This window comes from Paroedura picta, chromosome 11 (assembly GCF_049243985.1).
Source record: "Paroedura picta isolate Pp20150507F chromosome 11, Ppicta_v3.0, whole genome shotgun sequence".
Classification (NCBI taxonomy): domain Eukaryota; kingdom Metazoa; phylum Chordata; class Lepidosauria; order Squamata; family Gekkonidae; genus Paroedura; species Paroedura picta.
Window position 1 is genome coordinate 16,259,942 of NC_135379.1, and position 19,633 is coordinate 16,279,574.

Below are 19,633 nucleotides of genomic sequence, written 5' to 3' on the forward strand. Positions count from 1 at the left end.
TCATGCTAAATTTGTTTCCTTCTAATACAGCACATTTTTGTTCCCCAAAACATCCAAAGTTAGTAACACATGATTTATACATTATTAACACCAAACAAAAAGCATTTTGCAGCGAACTCATGACAGAAGCATATTTTTACAAGGGAACTATGGAAATTATACAGCAGAGAAAATCAAAATTCTGCATTTATAATTAATAAAGAAATGCTATATATTTTCCATGAGGTGCTCTAAATTGTATGTGATGCTACATTTTTAAAGCATAATTTCTGCACAAAGTATTAATTTCTTTTCAGGTATGAGTTAGATAACAGAATTTGTTATCTAAAAATAAGGTGTGCACAATTTGCAGCTGGAGCTTAACAAAAAAAAAATACCCCAATTTGAAGTGGGTAGTTCATCAAGTACTTGGCTCATCATTTTAAGTGTGGCACTTGAGAACAGCGAACCCAGCTACAGATGGAATTAAATAACCATCACTGTTCACAAACACTGAATGATTTCTACATAAATTAAAGTGTAGAAATTACATGCAGCCCTCCAGCATGATAGACACAATACCCTCACTCTCCATGTGTAAGAAGAAGATAAGATTTCACAAACTCATATACTCGATGCAAAAATAAATACATTCTACAGTGATGAACACCTAAATTACTCAATATAAGCTCTAAAATGAGTCTCAGAAATCTTCAGTTTATCTGAAGTTTTCTGGATGGGCCCCAAATCCTTATTAATCATCACCAATGTTATATCAATCCCAAATTAAATCAGTCAACTAAACAGAACTGTAGAAGTGGGACACAATTTTGTATTTCAGAATTAACTGCCTTCCTGTTTTACCACAGTTTAAAGAAAAACTTTTTAAAAAAAACCCAGACTTACCTCCATTGTCTGTCCTCTTTAAAGCACCATCCTTGTGAGGGCATAACTCACATCTCTACAAAGGCAAAAACAGTTATAAACAACAAACCTCAGAAATGTCACAACATGCCACCCTAAAACTTTTATAACTATTTATAGTTTACATGGGAGGATAAACAGAAGGGTCTTATGTCGCATTACGGAAACCCTCCAACAAGCAACTATTCCTCACATCACAATACAAAGATCCCTCATTATCCTACTTCTATTTCTTTGCAAAAAACAATTATTTCTAAATTGATTTCCCAAGTAAGAGACGAGCACTTTCAAAGTCATTTAGTTCAATATTTATAAGTACACTAATAGGTATTTACTGGCTAGTCAATATTACAATTGAGTGGTGGAGGTTGGGAGAGAAAGGAAGGTGAGGCCCAATTTGCTGTTTTAGGATATCCCCTGGCTGGCCTCAACCAAAGGCCTGGTGGAAGAGCTCTGTCTTGCAGGCCCTGCAGAACGTAGCAAGCTCCATCAGGGCTCTATTTCTCCAGGGAGTTCATTCCACCAAGCAGGAGCCAGGGCCGGGAAGGTTGACTGTTGATAGCTCTTCCCACAACTTTCTTTATTTGCCAGGAATTCAGGGGATGCTAGTTTCTCTTGAAGAACGATAAGGATTAAATGCCAGGTAAGCAGCGTGTATGCAGTTCCATTTTATTGAAACATGGATGAATTACTGGGACATACACCTAAACATTTTCAAGAATCAGAACAATTGTCAAAAATGCACCTGACAGAAGGTTACTAAAAATCCATTTTAGTCACAAATACGTAATGAAAAGGCATACATAAAAAATGTCTTTTCAAAGAAATATAGGTGTAAACTTCCAAGCATCTAAATTTCAGATTCCAGGTTTGCTAAAATATTTTTCTCCCCACCCAGACTGCTCCAGTGAAAGCATGGGAGCAAGACTCAGACTCAAACATAGAATAATAGAACCACAGAGTTGGAAGGGACCTCCAGGGTCACCTAGTACGAATCCCTGTACAATGCAGGAATGTACACAATGCAGGAATGTACAATGCATCTCTGCGCTCCAGCACCAGACTGAATATAAATTGGAATATCCTGCAGATATTTGACCTTCGTATCTTCCCTGACGCTAGAAAAAGTAATACTAGCACTTAATTCCCAAAATCAAATAACTGTGGGAATCACCCATGCAGCCGTTCTTATAGAGACTAAAGCAAAGGAACAAGCCAGAAGGACAACCTCCACATTAGCCTTTCTCAACTTTTTTACTGTTGAGAAACCCGTGAAACATTCCTGAGGCCTTGAGAAACCTAGAAGTGGCACAATCGTGCACAACTATATACATGTCCATCCAGGGCCCCTCCCCTTCCCACCTCCTCCAGGCCCATCATTGGCCACTGGGGGGGGCAGATTAACATTACCGTATATAGCCATATCACGTTACAGATGTTTAACACATTTTTAAAACATAAAAAATTAATTAACTCCCACCCATTTGAGCAACCTTTCCAGGACTGACAAGAAACCCCAGTGTTTTACGAAACCCTGGCAGAGAAGGCATGCTCCACTGAGACAGTCTCAGAGCAAAGTAACAGCATGGAAACAGAATGTTACAGTTTGTGTCACCATGAACTTCTCTAGCTCAAAATGAAATAGTCAAGCCTTCCCTCACCAAAGGCTAAGAAGCGAGACAACCGAAGAAAGGGGGAAACTGGGCCACACAGACCTAGTAGCACATGTTTTAAGGTAGACCACCAAAGGCACAAAACAGCCAGCCAAAACAGCAACCTCAAAAATAGGGAGATCGTGGTGGGTAACCACAATGGTCTGAAGCAGCAGAACAAAGTTTGAGTCGAGTAGCACCTTTAAGATCAAAAGTTTTATTCAGGACGTAAGCTTTTGTGTGCAAACACACTTCTTCAGATATGAGTTTCCTCAACCATATATATAAAGGTAAAAGAGGGCAGGATGGTTAACTAACAGGAAAGTTTAGCTAGAGTTCAGATACATAATTAACAGGGCAATTATAGCTATGATGATAGGATTGAGACATTATCAGAATCTTGTGAATGGCTGCCAATCAGCATACATATACAGAAGTTAGGGCTACCACTGAACAGAAAAATAGGAATCACTATAGTGAAAACTTCCGTGCAAGGACTAATAATTTACACTAAGTATAAGGGTATACATAATTCTGTACACCACTAATTGGAAGAGGAGATGAGAGCAGAGCATTCCTGCGGCTTCATCAAGCCACACTTCGGGAGCAATTAGGAACAAGCTAGTTGCCTGGGGCTTCATCACTATTTATTTGCCTCTTTAAGAACTTTCTAGTAGGAGAATAAGAGATATTTCAATGTTTTTTAATTCATTGTAAGGATGAATTATAATATTGTATATATGTAGAGTGACTGACTATATGCTACCGTATCACATTACATTCTTTAAAAAAAATGACACTAATGCAGAATGACTGCAATTCACCCTCAAGAGCCAGTAGCGGAAGGAAGTGCTAAAGCTCCACTTGGGTAAGGCCATAAAAGCAGCAAGAACAAGTACTGTTCTAAAAGGAAAAATGGGTGGTCCATGTTGCAGCAATTTCTGACACAGTAGAGAATAATGTCCCAACCATCCCACGTACAAGTCCTGAAACCAGCAAAAAGCCAGATAGTTAAGAGCCTTAAGAACATACACTAAGCAATTATCGCCAACACAACTATTGCCTGCAAAAAAAAAAAAAATACAGTTTTACACGGCCCAAAATTCTTTCTCCAACATGCAATGAAGAAATCAAACTCATCTTACCTCTTATTAAACCATCTTGGTATGCTAACCTGTTAAAAGTTTGGATATATACAAGACCCATGCTAATTGAATAAAGAGGAGTACTCCCTCCATAAATTGTAAATAAGGATACAATTAGGACTCAGCAACCCGTATGCTGGCAGGAATATATTGATACACAGAGGAAGCTCTATCTTGGAGTGAAAGCATGAGGGAAGCTTAGATGCAAAAGACAAAATGCAGATTTTGTTGTAATGACTGAAACAGTGAACATTTAATCAGCGACTCCAAGCAGTGATGCTCTTAATGTCTTATATTCAGAAGGAGCTTGATCTGTCAGTGATGTTCAGACAGAAGTAAACAACAGCTTAGGCTTCCTGAAGACTTCCCACTTGATCTTTTAATTTTCTTTCACCATTTCAGAAGTTAACATTTCACTTCTGAATTCCTCATGAGCTTCCTTTTATTTACTATATATTTCCAGTGAAGAATTAGCATTTAGTAGCATTTAGGTCTCGGAAGGGCGGTTTAGAAATTTAATAAATAATAAAACCTACAAAAATACAGTTTGAAATTAATAGCCTGGGTATGTCAAAGCTAGGGAGCTCCACACAGTGTGAGTCAGAGGAGTTCCAAACAGGTCTTCAATATCACAGCAAGAGACTGTTTTCGAACCAAAACCCATATTAGCCCCATTCTACTGTTTCCATACTTGTCAACATGGTAACATTTCTCCAGGGCCTGACTACTCTTCCCTTCTGCCAGAAAGAGATGGAGGATCAGAGGCTAGCACTCCCTGTTATCTTCCACAGTCAACCTTTTCTCCTCTTTGGTAGGATGCTTGTACAGCCGCTAAGCAGTGGTATCTTCATCTGGCTCTTGCTACACTTTCAAGTTAAAAACTAGTAGACACAAGGGCGGGGGGAGAGGGGTGACTAAAAGTTTCTGGCAGATTCATGTTGATTGTTAGTGAATGAGGGAGCCAAACAATTTCAGCTCGTTAAGAATCAGATATTTCAAGGCATGCTTTTTAGTTATGCACATTAACCAGAACATTAATATACATATGCATAAGGGGCATAAGATCGGGTCCCATCCTCCCCCCCCCCCCCGGGTTCCTGGGCTCTGTGTTAGATTGAGTCCGAGGCCACAGGATGATCTGTTTTTTTTCCATCACCAATCCTGTGCTTGTAACCCACATCGGCTACAATGGCTCTGAGACGTTGGGAGAGGAGTTTATGATTTTATCACTTTGTAATTTGTAATTTTTTACCACATTGTAATTTTGTAATTTGTAAATTGTTATATATTGTGGGGAATTGTTGTAGGCTTGTTGTAGAGTGTATTGTATGAGGTTTTTATGAATTGATTATGTGTTTTATGATATGTTTTTACTGTGAACTGCCGCGAGCCAGCTTGCTGGGAGCAGTGGTATAAAAATCTAATAAATACATATTAATCACTAGTTCACACTTACCACTCTAGCTGCTCTTTCCTGAGATTCGCATTTTCTGCAAAACCAAGGTCCAGTGGGTACTTGTACAATTCCATAGCATGCTATTACGAGAGAAAAAGCACAAAATAATCACATGACAAGCATGTAGTATACACAAAAGTAAATTATCATTAATGAAAGCATCCCACAAGGTGAAGGTTAGACAATCTATGGTATATTTTACATATATGCAAATTAGGATTTGGAGCCAGTTGAGCAATTACACGGAAAAGTTCTATTGATTACAAAAGGCACTTATGGCCAAGTCTCACAAAAAGACACCTAAATAATTGTGAGCACAAATCTACAGATTATTGAAAGAAAATGGCAATATTATACTTGATTTTATTGAGAAGTTGCCTTTCTCCCTTACAGCCCAACATGAACCCATGGCTCTTTCCTGATTTGATATTTTCCTATGGATGACATCAAACAAAAGCCTTTGAATAACAATAGCACACTTTTACATGTTCAGGGTACTGACTGAAGCTCTCAGCCTGTTTTCCTCTTCAACTACCTATACAAGATACTCCCTTCTTAACCCCCCCCCCCAAGATTTACCAACTCATCCAGACAGTCTATCCTACCTCAGGAGACTCCAATCTTTTAAGCCTGCAGGAACCTTTCATATTTTGAGTGAAGCACTGAGCACTACACCAAAATACCTGCCTCAAGAGGGAGATCCAAATAGAATACCTCCCCCTTCACACCAACTAGGAAACAGAAAACACTGAAAGGTGAATGAAGCAAACGAAAGGCCTAGGTGTTTACTAGTCCTCCAGACGCTCCAGTTTAATTTAAAATAAGGCAGCCAATAAGAAGCCCTTACAATGGCCCCATTTCTGAAAAGTTCAGCAAGAATTGAAGTTAAGTAATGGTGGGTACCATGGTGCTATCACTGGAGAACCCTGGTTTACCCAGCTGTCATCATGGCTACACTCTATCCTGATTTATTAAAGGTACAACTGTGATTCCCCTTTATTGAATTGATTCCAAGTTTTTACACCGTTTAATCCACTCTATTCCATTGGGATCTCATGCCATAGGCTGTTCAAAGGCTATTTATGAACCTCACTGATCCATCCAGAACTCTAAGGCTGTGAGAATTTACTGGTATGATCCAAATTACACAAACTTCCCTGTAGAATTTTCCTGACATACAAATAAGTGCACATCTCAGGTCCTACCCACCTGTCACGCATACGTCTCCCTTACACACACTACTTTAGCCCATCCCACACTCTACTTTAGCCCATCCGACAGTAGTATACCTCTTTTGGTAGGCAACCTCTTCTAGATTTTAAAGGGACAGAGATACTTATCCCTAAATGCTATTTCCAACTCCAAGAAAGAAAACTACAATAGCAGCAGAAAACTGGGCTAAATGGAAGGGGTGAAATAAGGTGGTTACCTACTTCTCCACCAGCACTTGGTATCTGCCCCAAGAAAATTGTACAATGCACTTTTGCAGTCTTTATCATTCTTCCTGTTCAGGCATATGAGAAACTCTGAACATTTATGTGATCCTATCAAGATCAAAGAAACTTTAAGCCTTATTTAAATTAGTGAACTGGAGCTTGAAATAATGTGTTTGGACATATTGTGCATAATCCGTTCAAACAGACTTACATGAAGGTTTGCTGTTGATGTTTCACTTATAGCGCAAAGATCTGGTCTCACAAGATTTAACGCAATATGTTGTATGCGTATAAATCTCTTTGAAAACCAGGGGTCAGAGACATAACTGAATTTAGTAATGCAACCAAACAGGCCTGAAATGAATGCTATGCATACAAAGCTTCCAAAGCTCCAAAGACCAGATTTCAACCACATTATAAACCAATCTAATATGCAACTAGCCAATGAAGCTTCAAGCATGAATCTCTAAAATTTGGAATTCAATAACAAATGTATTAATACAGCAAAATTCAGTAACTTGAGTTGTACAGCCCACTCCTATACATTGTTAAGTATAAGTTGATCTGCACTGAATGCATTGGGCCTGCTTTCAGGCAAACATCCACAGAATCTCAACTAGATATGCATTGGATTATAGACAAACACTCCCAACTCTGAATAGAAATGTGAAGGCGAAAGGAGGGAATTTTGGGGGACAAAGGTTTTTTTCCTCTTTTCCAATGGAAAAAAAACAAACAGGAAATTTGGGAAGCGCTTTAAGAATTCCCATAATTTGTTTCAATTATTATTTTAATCAGGATTAAGTATCCTATGCACTCCACTACTCAGGTATGTTCTTAAGGCTGCACTTTAGATAATACATAACTGCAATTATGATGAACCTGTGTACAACAGAAAACTATGCAAAACACATCCTAATATTGTTATCTCCCACAGGCACCTGATTCTAGAAATTTTGGGAATAATGGTTGTTAACATATTTCTTAAAATTTTGGCAGTTTACAAGGTTTAATTCAAAATGCCTCATAGTATGTTAACACTACAGAAATAGGATGGAAACTAGGTATGTAAGGCATAATGTGACTGGTCTTGATAAACTAAATTTTCATTCTACCATTCGGTTTCCATCCTTGCCCACATATATACCCTATGCCAGGCTTTCTCAACCAGAGTTTTGTGAAATCATGGGGTTTCTTGATGGCCCTGGAAGGGCTCCTGAATGGGTAGAAGTTACTTTTTATATAATTTTAAAATTTGTTAAGATATTTATTGGGTATGACCATATAGGGTAATGTTGACCACCCTATCCCCCCAAAAATGGTCAATGATGAGTCTGGAGGGGGTGGGGAGGGGAGGGGTCCCAGGTGGGTACGTACACAGCTATGCTTCCTAACCATATTCTGAAGGATCGTGCCACTTCTGGGGTTTTTTGAACCTTGAAAAATGTTTCAGGGGTATCTCCATGCTGAAAAAAACTTGAGAAGGACTGCCCTATACACACCAGTATGACACACTGATCCCATTCTGACCTGCATTCATATGAACAAAGTGAAGAAGATATACTTCAACAGGAGTTATTCAGTCTTTTTTCCCCTGTCATGTTTACATGTTGGATACATAATTTATTTTCCAAAAGGAAAAAGGTATTCAACTGAAGTATTCTAGATACTTATTAGGAGGATGCTACTCAGTTTTAGAACACATGAAAAGGTCCCAAATTCATTTCATGACATCTCCATTGAGAGGAGCTGAGAAAGATCTATCTGTTCCTGAGAATTTAAAGCACCAGTCAGCTAAAATAACACATAGTGAACTAGATGGACCAATGCTCTGACTTGGTATAAACTATGTTCATGCGAACAGTTCAAAAGAATTTTTCCTTTTTATGTTAGCTTGCCGTTCCATACTGCTTTGACAGTGCCACAGGTGTTTTATCCCAAATTTCTTTATTCCAAGTGATGTCATGGAAGACTGGGTCACTACTCTCCATTGCTGTCACTGCTACCTACACTTCATCCCGGGGGGGGGGGGATGAAACAGATTTCTATTAGTCTCCAGTACCCTCAAACAGGCCTTTTGGTACACAGAATTTGTAACAGATGTTGTGGGGGAGGAGTTTTTAGAAACATAATGGAAATCATATTTTATTCAACTCCCTCCAGTTCAACTTAATCAATTATAGTGTCAAGAGTACCTTCACCCTTCCATAGTCCCGGTTATTCGTCTCTCTCCATTAGTAGAGCCTAATTCCGATACACAGTCTATATCCAAAACATTTTACACACAACTTCATTATCATAATTAACTCAACGGAAGAACGAGTTGTGTTAAGAGACATGGGTGGGAAAATTATTAAAAGCACAGATGCCATCATTTCTCACTTCCACCCAACACTGAAACTTAAGATAAATATAGGACTCCAGTCTCAACTTACTCACTGTTGAAAAATCTATACACAGCAAGACATTTTTGGTACATTTACACCAGAAGGAGTTTGTGGTGTCTGTGTGTGAACTGACAGACAGGCAAGGAAGAGACGAGACACAGTTGGCATCATCTTTTGTGCCTTTTGCACTCCACTCCCTGGTTGTCTCACATGAAGTCTGGTACCAATAAAGTAATACACAGACATTTATACAACCGGTATAGATAGAAACCTTATGTTGACTTTACATTTCCTTTTTTTTTTTTGGCCACCAACTTACCTGTTTTTACTATCGGACTTACCCTGATAAACCTGCACTATTACCACATGGATCCAACTCCATTTATCTACTGCATTCACCACACCCATAAAAACCTTGATCCATAGTTCTCCCCTTTCCCTGACTCCCCTTCATTCATACTGCACCACAGATATCATTACAAATGCTGGAGCATCAGCATTTTAAAAACAAAACCTTGGCCGGCAACGGTAGGAAGAAGAGCACAAGTACTGGGAATATGCACAGCTTAGTTCCGAGTTAGCAAAGGACAAAAGTGATATGACAGGTGCTGAAACCGACATACCCTCAGATTTTACAGACAAGACTCACTATTTCACTGGAGTAATATAACACTTCATTCAAGTCACCAACATGCTCCTAAACAACTCATGAACTATGTTATTCACAAGGGAGGCCAAGCCACTTATCTAACTAATGGAATTTAAGGGGGGAGGGGGAGATTCATCCGGTAATTCTCCCAGAGCTTGTATGCCATAATGCATGTCCTAGACACTGCTCACACAGAACGCAAAGACAAGCTGAAATGCACTGTGCTCTTTACAGTAAGCAAAGCAATAACACAGCTACTCAGCTGGGCACCAGCCAACTGTTCCCCTCTGCTAATCCAAACAAATCTATCATCAAAGGCAGAGTAATTCCGCGGTGCCCCTTTCCTCCCCTCCCCCAAACACTACACTACCACAAACAGGAAGTCTCTTCATCTAAGCAGGCAACATCCAGCCAAATGCTATTCTGGGAAGGGAGCAGTCAGGAGGAAGGGAAGGGAACAGTCACATGACAGCTACTCCTCCCTTGTACAAACACGTTTCCAGGCACCTTGTCTAGCTTTAAGAAACAGGCATCTGAGACGGGAAAGCAGGGCTGTGAAAGGGGTTCAAATTGAGTAAAGAGGCAGGGAGTCAAAGTGGAAGACGCCTGCAGCTGGCATTCCAAGGCTGGTCAAAATATCCCCCCCCCCCACCACCACCACCACTACACAGCGTTCCCCAACACTCCCTACCTGTTCTTCCCTTTTCTCCTTCACCACTAATGCAGGCAAGGATTGGATGGGGGTGGTGGGGGAGGAAAACGAGTGTCATGTTAGACAATGTACTCGTTCATACACATACCGGCAAACAGGAGAGATAAGACTTATAGGGTCGATACCTTTTCCCTTTTCACCCCAGGAGCACCTAGCCATCAGTTCTGGGGGGGCAGGAGGCCCATCTGCCTGCATTTTCTAAGGCTGGCAGCCTTCTTCTGGTGCTGCCTACGAGACTACGGGGAGGGAGGGATGAATGTACTCTTGCAACAGGGCGGGAAGAGGAGAGACGTGGACGGGAACCCTCGAGGGATAGTCCAAGCCAAGAGCTGGCAGAAAACAGATGTCTTGTGATTCTCCGCTCCCCCCTCCCTCCGTGCCCTGTCTTATTTTCTACGAGGGCACGCGCGGGCACGGGGGAAAGGAGGCAGCCCCCCCGGGGGTTGGGGGGCAGCCTTGCCCCTCCGAGCTCCACGAAGGGGCGGGCGGGGGCTGGCAAGGCCGTCCCTTCGCACTCACCTTGATGCACTGCGACACTGCAGCCATGCCCGTCGCAGTAGACCAGCGGGTTCTCGGTCCAGCCCCTCTCGTCGGAGCACACGCAGCAGCCGCCGATCATCTCCTTCATGCTATTGGAGAACTCGCCCTCCAGTGACACAGGCAGCAACAGCGGCTCGCTAGAGACCATCTAAGGGTTAAAAACACCGTCAGCACCGCACGCGCCACCACAGACCCCGCCGCCGCCGCCGCCGCCACCGCCTTCTCCTCCTCCTCAGCCGTCCCTCACAGCACGCCGCCTTCAGTCGCTCAGCCACCGCCGCCGCCAGTACCGTCTCCATAGCAGGGACGTGGGACCCATGGCCGCCGGCGGTGATGTCGGAGGCAGCTGCAGAGGCGGCGAAGGAGGGTCGGGGTTCTTCCGAGCTGCTCCTAAGCGCCGGCTCGGCCGGGCAGGCTCCCCCTCAGTCCTTCAGGCTCCAGCCCTACGGGGAGGAATGGTGATTATTGGCGCCAGCAGTCCAGCAGCCACACAGCAACGCCAAGCAGGGCCTGCACGCAGGCGCACTGTACTTCCCCCTCAGCGAAGGCCCCGACGCGGCCGCCTCCTTTTCCTCGCGGAGGCTCATGGGCGGACAGTGGGACGCCAGCCGCCGCGGAGTTCTTTGCTGCGCGCCGCTCGCTCGCTCGCTCGCTCTCCCTTCCCCCAACGGATTTTCTCTTTCTCTCTTCCCCCCCCTTCTTTAGACGGAGCGTGCGCAGGAGCGGAGAGTGGGGGAGGGGAAAGGAGGAAGGAAAGAAGGCAGGCAGGCAGGCAGGCGGGGGGTGGAGATGCGGTCTCTCTGCTGGACTTCTGCCTCAGAGGGCGCGCGCCTGTGGTCCCCCCTAGCTAGGCCCGGCCAAGCCTGGCCTGGCCCCCCTGGAAGGCTTGTCAGCGGCGTGGCAGGCGAAGGCGGCGCCAGAGGAATCCCGCGCGTCTTTTTCCTCCTTTCGCTCAGGCTGCCGTGACGCTGAAGAGCAGCGGGGCTGGTCTCATTCCCGCGCCTTGCTCAGTCACGGAAACACACGGTTTCTGCCTGCCTTTCGTGAGTCGTGGCCGTTGAGGCCGCTGGGCACAGTCGACGCCTGCGACAACAAGGCGGTTGCATCAAGCCTCGCCGCGGAAATTCAGCCGGCGGTGCCTTCCCTGCGCCGGCATTTTATATATATCTATCACTGAAGTGATGAGCAAGCAGGACAACAAAAAACCTAACCCCCCCCCCCCCAGTAAATGTGTGTCTACGCTTGCACAACGACGTACCATACAATATTTGTGTATGCTTGCTCATCACTTAGTGCCTGGATCTTTCCCCGTACAATTATTCCAAACACTTTTTCTGGCACATTTCCACAGAAATGCACTTTGAAGGGTACCAATTTCTGGCTATGGTGGCTAGATTGTTGTTCATTTTGATGCAGTTGTTAAATTTATGTTGCATATATCCTTGATTTTCGTGTTCCCGGTGAACGGTCCTGAGCAAAGCAGGGCAGTATAAAAATGTAAGAAATAATGAGAAAATGCCATTAAAGGGAAAAAAACTTGTGGATCATGTTTTATGTTTATTTATTTATTTATTTTGATATCCCTGCTTTCTCCCCAATGGGGACAACAAAGCAGTTTACATTATTCTCTCCAGTTTATCCTCACGACAACCCTATGGGGTAGGTTTGGCTGAAAGTGTGACTAGCTCAAGGTCACCCAGAGAGCTTCCATAGCATAAATTCCATGTTTTGTGGCATAAGTGCTCCAAAATTCCCTCTAGAAGTCCTTATCTTTCACAACATACATCCATTAGTCCAAGAAAGTGTAGTTGTAGTATTTCTCATACATTGTCCTCTTCATTTTCACAATTTCACATCTCTGGCTGCCTATATCTGCAGAATCAATTCACATCTACTTTTGCTTCAGACTTTTTACTTTTCATTTAGTGAGACCATTGTGGGCAAATCCTACTGAAATAAATGTGATACATAATTAAATATATTCATACTCATTACCTTAATCCTGGTTACCAACTACCAAATGTTAACAGGCCCAGTTGGCCATAGGCACAAAACAAACCAAATCAGACATCTCATCCCCTCTGCATTCATACATACCCTATGTTGAATGTTCTGTAATCTTGTCTAATTTTAATTATAAGGACATATATTCCAGATTTTGATTAATTATTGATTTGTTATTGTACATTCAAGTAATATGAGATGACTGAAATCATCAGTACAGAAGAAAATCCCCTTTTCCATATATTGATTGTAAGCAGCTACAATTAACAAAATGAAATAATTTTGGCTACTTTTAAAAGAGGAACAATCCTAAACAAAGTAACATCCTCATAAATCCCTTTAAAGCAGTGGGGTTTAGAAGGATTTAGGATTGCACATAGGTGCAGCTTTGCAAAATTACTGTTTCTAGTTCTTATACAGCTAGTACTTTTAGAGGTGTGAAGAGAAAGAATCAAAATAATATAATTGATGTATTTGCACTATGATAAATAGGCTGGTCGCAAGGGTACTTTGCTGGCTGATTGTTATTTAAATTAAATTTATGACATTAATTGAATTGTCCTTAATATACTCATATGAAGATCTAGATGTGGTTTTTAAAGAATTTGCTAAGTAATGAATAGTAACACCTCTGGCAGATGAGTGTGAGTTTGAAGAGCAGTTACATAGAAGAGGAAGGAGGAGGCAGATGCAAAACTATTGTCCCTCTGAGATATCAAGAAGCTGCAGTTTGTGTTCAGGATATCTTGGGCCAAGCTTTTCTGTCCTTGAAAGTTTGAAGTGAAATTTTGTAGATAGAGGAGGAAGGATAGGGAAAGGGAGCAGTGAGTGTCATTTCCTATAGAAGGCTTAGCTGCACTCTTTGATTAATATTGCAGCATCATTTGAGTGTTGGCAATCTGCTAAACATCCCTCACGCATACACATATAGGATTCCCTGAAAATCTTAGTGTCTGAGAATGCACAAATTTAAATATCATACCAAAACAGCAATCATACAAATTTACAAATTGCTACCTTAGGAAGAGAGAAGGAATGCATGAGTAAACTAATGTAGAATGGACCCCAGTACTTAAACATATTCTTTATTGTCTGCTAGCTCTCCCCCAAACAATCTGAAAGCTGTAGAAAACTGAGGAAGTATGCATGCACATGGAAGCTCACACTTTGAATAAAATTTTGTTGGTCTTAAAGGTGCCTTTTGACTCACATTTCATTCTGCTATTTCAGACCAACACAGCTACCCACCTGAAATTGTAGCTATAATAAATAACTATTAACATCCAGACAATTTTGCAAACCACATTTTAACAAATTATTGTAAAAGATTTTATTGCATTTAAAGAAAATAAGATCCTGTAAAGCCAGTACTTGCATTTAAATTCATTTGGTTCTACTGTCTTCAGCAGGATTAAATAAAATTTCACCTCAATATTTCAATATGCAGCATATTCCTTTACATATTTACTCAGGTGTCCTACTGTATTCATAGGCTTACTCCACAGTTATTTTTCATAGGATTGTAGTCTTGAGCTATGGATCTAGCCAGTAAAGTTCCACTTGTTGGTGCTTATGTGTTTTTTATGTATTTCCAGAAAGTCTGTTAACTGCAACAATAAAATTGAGGCCTAAATTAAACATTTACACATGAAAGAGACATGGTATTTAGAGATTAATGGATTAAATTGTTGACATTTTTCTTTAGAAATTTTTCATTGATAGTTTTTACTCCCATTTTAATGGAATCAGAAAAACGCATGATAGGAAAACTAAATAGATACTAACTAGCCAACCACTGATTAGCCACTGAGGCAGCATTTTTCAATTATGGCTCTAATAGGGGCATTATGGAGGCTGGAATAAGAGAGCTTGATGAATCTGGATTTGAAGTAGAAATGGGGAAACTAAACGTTAGGGATATTTGGAAAGGATACTTTCAGAATAAATATAGATCTACAAGCATCCTACATTCCTAGACATTTAGCATGGTTAAGGTTCCACTCTTATTAACTATGCAGTGGTCAAGGAAATGGGAGTGATATCCTGGGTAAATGTATATTGCAATACAATTGCAGTCTGTTTCCTTCCAATTTGCAAACAGTCCACACATTTGCTGCTAACAAATTTTGTATAGATTGTATTTTTAAAGTTGCCATAGTTCACGTTTCTATGTCTTAAATTAAAATTTGTTCCTTCCTGAAGTGTAAAACAATGTTAATTGTAGCTCATACAAGTGCTGTCAAAAATAAATATTAGAATGTTGTCAAACGCCTATGTGTGAGTGAAGCAAAGCTGCATTATAGGGAGTTCTTCGCTGCATATAAACATGATTGCAACTCTAAAACTTCATTTTTACAAATATTCCATCAAGCTGCAAGCTGCTATTCCATTGAATTTGTTTTCGATGTCCTATTTTTAGTTTTTGTTCAGTTGATGAAATTAAAATACATGAATTGAAAAACAGTCCATGATGTCTACTTTAGAGCATTGCAGAAAACTTGACAAAATGTAGATAGCCTCTTGGTGGTTTTGTAAAACAATGCATTTGGAAGGAACCATTGAAATGCAAAAGAGGAAGAGAATGGCCTCACAACAATGTACTACACATAGTATCCCATTAACATCCATATGATATGGAAGTGCAGAAAACCTTTTACATCCCATTCCTAAACACACTACTTGAAAGCCAGTTTGACTGAAATCAATGAAAATTACTTAAAGTTTAATGTTTAGAGTTGGGATGTATTTATTAATGTAGCCATTGTAAAGGCCTATAGGATATGGGGATTTTTTTGAAGAACCACAGTTTATGCCAGGCTTTATGCAAATACATGTTTAGGAATATTATAATTAGAACAGGAAAGAAAGCAGTGATTGAGAATTATCTTGCACTTCAAAATTGTTAAGTGTTTATTTTAATTAAACCAACCTATAGAATAGCTAAAAATTCACTCAGCTCCTAAGATAATATATACATGTTTTTGCAATGCTTAACTTTAAATGTTTTGTTTTATTTACCTTCATTTTCAGTGGGAACAATAATGGCAAAATAGCAAAGCTATTTAAAACATAGCTGAAAACATTTACTAATTTAAATACTAAAATGAAATATGCCTAGAAAAACTGTTTTCAGAACTTTTGGCTTCCTGTATCACTTCAGTCTTACAATTTAAACTAGTATCTCCTTAAAATTGTAATTACCCAAGCAACTATTTATTTCCTTTAAATTATGCTAGTAATTATTCTTAAAACCAGAATCGGAAACACATCCTGTATTGTGTGATCATATCTTTGTCAGAAAAGTACTATCAATTAAATCAGGTGCAATTTTTAAATATATATTTGAGATAAATCAGAAATAAACCCTTTGAATAAACATCCCTTTCCCCTGCTATGTTGAAAATAATTAGCAGGGGTGAAGAGGAATAGAAGAGTCATGTCAGGGCTGTTTGTTTTGGAGGAGCTAGGGGTGGGAATAAATGTTTGCCTGAAGGCCATTCTTAACAACTTTTGTCATGATTTTTATAATTGAATCTGTGTTGCTTATTCATTCCTTACCTGGTTGCAAAGAGCTATGATGTGCAAGAAAGTATGCACAAGGATATTTCGAGAAATACAAGTGTTTGTTTGTTGCAAGTATGAAAGCTCATATTTAATTTATTTAAAATAATCACATTTCTGTTGCCTTTTTTATGAGTCTGCTGAACTTGGGAGCTAGTATTAATCAAAATAAATGTTAATGATGTTGTTTGCTTAATCCTGGGAATGAAAGCATAATAGCCAGTCCACACAATGTGAAGTGTGTGCGACACTTGTGTTTTGACCCATGCACATTAATGTGTTTTAAATGCTATATTGGCTTAGATTCTATTAGTCTGGCTATTCCTATCCATGCCCACTTATGAGATATATAGCCTGTTAACCCACACTATATGATTGTGCATGTGCACATATGCATACACCATGAAGTTCCTGTTCATGTGTTCAGTACCTTAGTCCCAAAGAAGTTGACTTTCTAATTTACTTCCGTGGAGCTTAGTTTCCTAAGTAAGTGTGTATTTAAGATTCCTGATTAAAATACCACCAATTAAAATAGTTCTTTCTTTTGCTGTTCATATACATACAAATCAGGAATACTTCGTATTTACACAGCTTACAACTTGTATGTATTTTATTTATTTATTTATTATATTTATATACCGCCCTCCCCGGAGGCAGTATGGGTTTGACTGTTCAAAATATTGTTTGAATCTCCCTTAAAGTCTACATTTTAAAAGTATTAATTTTACTGGGAAGTTATTTTTAAAGCATCCAGGCAGCTTTTGAAAAATGCCATTTAACTAGCAACATCAATGGATGATATAGTTGTTTTTCAAGTACCGCTTGTGTTACAGTAATGCTGCTATTTAATTGTTAATTCCAGTCTGAGATTTACTGTAAACATGAAATAAAGGCTTTTCTTGTATCCAAAACCTCAAATTAAAAATTATAAAGAATTTGTTGTGAGGATTTATTTTTAAGCAGTGAGTTAACATTCCTTTACACTGATGAACTAATTCATAATGTTATTAAAATATGCTACCCAGTTTATATTAAATGGACTATATATTATAAAAACATGAAACAAATTTTGACAAGTCATATTTAATACTAAGACTGTGCTAATCCTTGGAAGAGAAAAAACTGGGTTATTTAATTTTAGGATTTAGGTTTAACTGTAACTTTAATGCACTTTTGGGGAAAAGCTAATACAAATTTTATATGTTATAGACAGTAACTTCCCCTCCCCCCAAAACAAAACTTGAAATATCTGCGTACATTTTGTGCACAAAAGCCAAAGTTTGTATTGCTACATATTTTTGTCAACAGCCCAAGTTGTATTTCCTCTTTTTTAGTTAGAGAGTGGTGGGTAGTGTGTGTGTTTTTCTGTAAAGAAAGGTGTTTCTTTGGCAATCAAGCATCTGAAATACACAATTATTCCAGTCTGTGCCTTAATAATTCATTTGTAAACAGTTAAAATGTGCATAGGAAAAATAAATATCACTTTTGCTTGGAGGTGAAAGTAGCTTGCCATGGAGGAGGCCTAGTTGCAGTTGATATTGATTATATTAACTTAGATTAGCCTCACTTGGGCAGAATCATTATTGGCTGTATGTAAAGTTTTCTCTTCAAGCAAGGGGCCGCTACCTCCCAATCTCAAAAACACGCCCCATAATATGTTAATTAGTTATACTGTGTCCATAAAAGCAGCTACCAAATGTAATCTTTAAAAAAAGAACTTTTTCCAACGTGTTATTCCCATCCCATTACGAACACATAGGCACTGTTGCTGCCCTGTACTGGTTTTAACTATTAAAAACCACCTACAAATGTACAAAAAAAATTAACACGATAGCATAGGCAGGGAGTATCTTGGGAAGCTTAACATTCCAAGCGAATTAAGGGCACAAGCCTTGGATCACTTTTTGTCAGTCTCACTGTGGCACACCAGAGTCAGAATGTGATTTTTTTTTTTTAGCATCGTGCTCTTCTCATTAAAAAAAACACACAACACTGACCTATTAGAGAAGAAGGAATATTGGGGATCGTATACCATTACTGCCCATAATACATAGATGTAGACAAAAAACACACAGCGTGGTTTTCTTGTTTCAAACATTTTTCTTCCACTATCTATATTTTTAAACCCTCCTGTGTAGGTCCACTTAAAAAACAACAACAATGTACCTTTGAATTCCTTTCTTCAGAGGCACATGCATAAAAGTGATGGAGTGGGTGATAAATAAGTATGTATGATAATCAAGGCAGAAAGTAAGCAGAAAGTAAAAGAATTAGGGTTCTTTTAAATATTCTTTTAATTCTTCTCTAATTCTTTTAAATATTTGCATTGCCAATCAAAAACATTTTTGATGTACATTGCTCAAATGTACCATTGTCTTCTGTCTGAAATGCTCTACACATAGCAAGTTGACAAAGAAAAAAAAGGATTTTTTTTAAATGTCGGTATAAACACAGCATCCGGGCTGGCTACCAAATGGTTTCCGATACATGGAGCTTACTAATGCTGCAGTTCACAACGCAAGTAAAAAGCTTTACTTTTTACCCCCCTCAACAGATGGAAATACAGTATTTAGAGATTAATCTGTATTTTAAAATACCTTCAAGCTCTGTGAAGCGAACCATGAATACTTTCCCCCTAGAAAGCATTTATGCAAAAATCTGTTTCAAAGTAATACATTTTTATCCTTTCTGAAAAATGTAACTGCTGTTCCTCTCCACCCCCCCCCCTTGTAATGAAGCTGATCCCCAACAACCTTCGCCCACCCCCGCACTTCAATTCCCTTTTTTCAAAAACAAATCAACTGTGCTGCAAATCAACTTGTGGGAAACGTTTCCTCAGTTCAAGGGAATACATATATTTTCCCTGCGATTTTTTTTTTTAAATCACCAAAACCCAAGCAGATAGTTGAGAAATAGTTTTTTACATTTCAAGTTTGTAGAGGACAAAGAGCCATTCTTTGTGTTTTTGGAGGGGAGCCCCACTTTTCAAGCCGAACAGACCCTTTCACCCGTAACTAAATTTTCCCCGAGAGCATTTGAAAAGATCAAGACAAAACTTTCTCCATTTTGAGAAATTACACTCGCGTTCTTCGCCGCCATCACCCTCTTTCAAACCCTTATTTAGTAAATTTAATCAGTTCAGCATTTAGTCTTTGTCGTCGTCCGTCCGTCCCCCCCATTCCCTTCCT

At 39.7% G+C, this 19,633-nt stretch overlaps 1 protein-coding gene across 8 annotated transcripts in view; it reads right to left on the minus strand.

The window, feature by feature from the left end:
- The window catches only part of MLLT10 (MLLT10 histone lysine methyltransferase DOT1L cofactor), a 119,763-nt gene that overhangs the window by 94,543 nt on the left and 5,587 nt on the right, over window positions 1-19,633 (minus strand). Inside the window, exons 1-4 of one of the 8 annotated variants that reach the window (XM_077303164.1) lie at window positions 11,171-12,001; window positions 10,860-11,028; window positions 5,157-5,236; window positions 886-940 (exon numbers count right to left, since the gene is read on the minus strand). In XM_077303164.1, coding sequence (XP_077159279.1) covers window positions 886-940; window positions 5,157-5,236; window positions 10,860-11,028; window positions 11,171-11,179 — 313 coding nt within the window. In that variant the 5' untranslated portion in view covers window positions 11,180-12,001. Of the gene's footprint in view, window positions 1-885; window positions 941-5,156; window positions 5,237-10,859; window positions 11,029-11,127; window positions 12,002-19,633 lie in introns of those variants that run through there. The other 7 variants (XM_077303166.1, XM_077303168.1, XM_077303167.1 and 4 more) reach the window with 7 other exon arrangements.